The 4,686-nt window shown below is 32.1% G+C and overlaps 1 protein-coding gene across 2 annotated transcripts; it reads left to right on the plus strand.

The window, feature by feature from the left end:
• Positions 1-2,182: 2,182 nt before the first annotated feature.
• Positions 2,183-4,056, plus strand: LOC110736802 (pentatricopeptide repeat-containing protein At3g22470, mitochondrial-like). Of its 2 annotated transcripts, XM_021917115.1 has the most exons (2): positions 2,183-2,305; positions 2,842-4,055. In XM_021917115.1, the coding sequence occupies exon 2, from the start codon at positions 2,851-2,853 to the stop codon at positions 3,766-3,768; it is 918 nt and encodes a 305-aa protein (XP_021772807.1). In that variant the 5' UTR covers positions 2,183-2,305; positions 2,842-2,850; the 3' UTR covers positions 3,769-4,055. The 2 variants fall into 2 exon arrangements, with proteins under 2 accessions (XP_021772807.1, XP_021772806.1); XM_021917114.1 differs by lacking the exon at positions 2,183-2,305 and having other exon boundaries at positions 2,613-4,056.
• Positions 4,057-4,686: the final 630 nt, after the last annotated feature.

Genomic DNA, 4,686 nt, shown 5'->3' on the forward strand with positions numbered 1-4,686 from the left:
TATTTTATTTTTATAATAAATTTAAAATAAGATAGTATTTTATTTTTATAATAAATTTAAAATTTTATTTTAATCTTACATGGCGCTTTAAAATAACAATCTTACGTGGCATAATCTTATACGTAATGCTCTAAAAATACTAATCCTACATGTTGCTCTAATAATCTTTAAAAATTCAAAATCTTAGGTGGCTCTCTAAAATCTTGGAAATAAACTCTCCTTTATATATATACTAGTTTTGTGCTCGGGCGATGCCCAAATGGTTGATAAAGTTTTAAGATAACATTTTTACTTGAATGTTAAATACCAAATTATTTGTTAGAATAATGTAGGATATTTAAACATACGATATCATATGGAGTATACTTTGTGTAGTCTTGTTTGTAAATAATAGATATTTATGTTATTATTGACTTAAAATTATTCTTATTGAACTTAAAATATTTTCACTGAATTGAAAGTATTTTACCAAACTAAAAATATTTTTGATTAAAACTTATTTTACTGGTTCTCTAATATTTTTTTTAAAAATAAATTAAATAACAACGAATTTTGTATGCGGCTAACCACACCATCTGGCATGACAAAGTAACCCCTATAAAACCGATCGCGTAACCCCTGTAATACTAACTGAGTAACCTCTAACACTGACTAAGTAACCCCTATCTATAACACTGATTGAGTAACCACTATAACACTGACCAAGTAACCCTTATAGCACTAATGAAGTTACTCTGATCTTGTAATAGTGGTGACACGGTTTGGCCAGCTATGCATAAAAGTTTGTGACTTAATATATTATAAATGGATCGATCTTATTTTAAAGAACTTTTTAATACGAATTTGATGATGGAATTAGAATTGAGTTATAGGATAAGTGATGATTAATATTGTATATATGAAACATTAGAATTTTATCGATAATAAAACTCTATGCAACAATTTTATCTTAAAAAATCTATCCAAAAATCTCTACTTAGCATCATATGTATCACAATAATATCTATTTGTTGCCTACGTGGCTCGACACTTGGCGAAAAACTAGAATGCCAAATGTCGTTGTCTCGTGGCCCTGCGAGACCGGCTTTATTTATTAGTGATATGATATGATATGATACCATACGTGCCCCGGGCTTTGCCCTGAATACCCATTTTAAAGAGTGTACCTATTTTAAATAAGTTAATTATATTCATTCACTTAAGGTCGAACGAAGCAAATTAATATTTTAGATACTAGATATAAGATAATAATTTTAGATACTAGATATTGATGTTCAATAATGATTGGAAAAATATATTTTAATTGTACAAGTATTGAAGTAAATGTAACTAATTTAATCTATATTTATATTTTATTAAATAATTATTATTATAAAAGTTTATTTATAATATACATATAATAACCCGGGGCATTGCCTGGGCCAAAAATTAGTTACTTTAATATTGTTCAATGTACACACAGTTGTACCCAAAAGTTTTTAATGATTAAAATGCTCTCTCACATGCATTCCTCTTTCATTGTACCCGTTGTACTTTTATTAAAACTAGGGCGGCTATGGTTCGTCCATATAGCTAGTCATGTTCGGAGATCTCTTTCAGTTTGACCTTATATCATAAATTTTGTTGTTAACAACATCAATAAGGAAAAATATGTAAAAATAAATTAGAAAAAATTAGAGGTGTAAGTGTCCGTACACTATACTTAAGGTTTCATAAAAAAAATAAAAAAAATAAAAAAAATCCAACTAACATTAATGGGGGAAAATAAGTAAATAAATATTTTAAAAAGTATAATTGTTCAAACAATATTCATAAGAGTTACTTTTAAAAAAGTAGAGATAAATACTTCCTACGTGTTCTTTTACATGCAACACCACTATTTATATACTCCACTTTGATCAGTTTTGATGATTTATAGTTAAAGGAAGTATAGTAATGTAGAAACTTACTAGATTTATTTCAGTTTATGCCTTGTTAATATCAAATTTTAGTACTTTCGTTACATATTATGTGCAACTTTTGAATTTTTGCAAATAGTTTTGAATTAATATCAAGTTTGCAAATAATATGTAATGGATGTAGTATAATTTTTGCATATTAATTTTAAAAGCTATTAATGATTGAAATAATACATTGACATGCGTGTAATGAAAAGTGTTGCATGTTAAAGAAAACATAAAATAAAAAGTATAATAAAGAGCAAATACAACCTTTCTTCTTAGGTCTGAAGAATAGAGAGAAGTTTGTCTGAGGAGTTCAGTAAAGCTGAGAAAAAAGATGAAGCTGATGAAAGTTGCTTGTTTTGGTAATCTTCTTCACCTTTCTTCTTCTTTTCATTCCTTTTTCCTATTTTCTCGTTTTCGATTTCATTCTAATTTCCATTATTTCTTTAATTATGCATCTTCTACCACTCAATTTCATTCTGTTGATGTTGATTTTGATGACCCCAAATTGTTTCTCAAATTTGTTAGACAACAATCCAAATTAGGGTTTTCTGATGTTGAAATCCCCCTTTCCCATTTCCACCATATGAAATCGATGCGACCTCTTCCATCTATCATTGATTTCTGTATGTTATTGAGTGCCATGTCCAAGATTAAACCCCACCCCCTTTCTCCACTGTCATTTCTCTTTACAGGCACCTCCTTTTCTTAGGTCTTCGTCCAAATATTTACTCCCTTACCATCCTTGCCAATTGCTACTGTCGTTTGAACTCTGTTGATTTGGGGTTTTCTGTTCTCGCCAGCATTATTAAGCTTGGTTTTCAGCCTAATATTGTTACTTTTACTACTCTCATCAATGGCTTCATTCACTCTAATCAACATAACTCCTGACATTCAGACCTACAGCATGTTGATTGATATGTATTGTAAAGATGGCAAGGTTGGTGAAGCACGGGACATTTTTGTTCACATGACTGAGAGAGGATTTGTTCCCGATATCATCACTTACAGTGCTCTGTTAGATGGATATTGTTTACGTGGTGAGATGGATGAGGCAGAAAAGCTTATGGATTTGATGGTTGAAAATGGTTGCAAACCTAATGTAGTTACTTACAGCAGCTTAATCAATGGCTATTGCAAGGCTAAAAAGATTGACAAAGCTCTTGGCCTGCTCCAAGAGATGCATTTTAACGGATTAGCCCCTAATGTTATCACGTACAGCACTCTTATAGATGCCTTGTGCAAAGACAATCAACTCAAGCTTGCACACCAGTTTTTCAAGGAAATGGAAGCTCATGGACTAAAGCCAAATGTAATCACTTGGAACTCATTGCTTGATGGGATGTGTAAGAATGGACAAATAGATGAGGCAATCGTAACAATGAAGCAAATGGAGAGCACTGGAATGGTCCCTGATATTATTACATACAGTATCCTAATGGATGGTTTTTGTGAAGCTAATCGCCTTAGAGAAGGGGTGGATATTTTCACTTCTCTGCCCGCAAAGTGCTTACAGCCCAATGTATTCAGTTATAATATTATTGTAAAAGGATATTGTAAAGAGGGTTTGCTTGATGAAGCTACTAAACTTGTACAGGAAATGGAAGACAACGGGTGTTCACCTAATGAGTGTACCTACAACACTATAATTAAAGGATATCTTTATGGCAAGGATGTCAGGAAGGCATTGGAACTAGTCAGTACCATGAGAATTAAAGGGTTTGCTGCGGATGCTCACACGGCTTCTCTATTTCTTAGCTTCATAACTGATCATGCTGTTAGCGACTCAGACAAGGCTTTGCTTCGAAAGTATTTTGAGATATGAATTGTAAGGTATTTGGCTTTTGATAATTTTAAATTATGGTTTATGTTTAGATCTGCTTCTCTGGTTATCTATAGTTTTATATGATATGACGATGTTACTACATTACTTGTGCTGAGGTTGAAATTTGACTTATGGTTATGGTTATCTATAATATTAGTGGAGTATTGCAGTTGGAGGCTTACTAATATCATGTATCAATTTTTTTTTTTTTTCAAGTAATCGTTGCATCAAGCTTTTAATACTTTTTGAAGTCACATTTGGCATGTCTCTTCTAGTCACATTTCCCTTCCCCCCCCCCCCCCACCCTTGGTTTCCGTGGTTATGCTTTCTTCCATACTAAGGGTGAAACTATAAGTGTTGAGGCTATAATTCCTGATATTAGTAATTTGCATAAGAGATGCAGTTTCCCTAGCTCCTGATCATGGTGAGTAATCAGTAGATTGAACAGAGTTGTATGAGATGGTGTGCTTAAATTACCTTTTATTCAGTCTTGTAATAATCAGCCTGTGATTGATTTTTAGCTAATGTGAAGTCTTAAGATACAAATCTACTTTTTTGACCTGGTTGATATGCCCAGCTAGCTCTGTCCTAAGAGATTTGTAGATCATTCAAAGACTGAACTTGCTGTTAGGAATTACTCCTACTAGTACAAATTCTAGTACTACGAAATTGTGGGAATAAAAAGAAATTACAATGTATAATTACAATCAACTACACACACAATCCAAGCACTAACAAGTTTAGAATGAAAAATTACAGAAAAATACAAACTAAACTACAAGTATGAAAGATAATCACTTGCCTTACTCCAAGCCAACGAAAACAAGAACATGAGAATGAGTATGACCACGTGAGTCTTCCATACTTGATACTCGTCTAAGGCGTGAATACACTTTATTATTTCCCCCACAACGGTGC

This window comes from Chenopodium quinoa, unplaced genomic scaffold (assembly GCF_001683475.1).
Source record: "Chenopodium quinoa cultivar QQ74 unplaced genomic scaffold, ASM168347v1, whole genome shotgun sequence".
In the NCBI taxonomy this organism is placed as follows: Eukaryota; Viridiplantae; Streptophyta; class Magnoliopsida; order Caryophyllales; family Amaranthaceae; genus Chenopodium; species Chenopodium quinoa.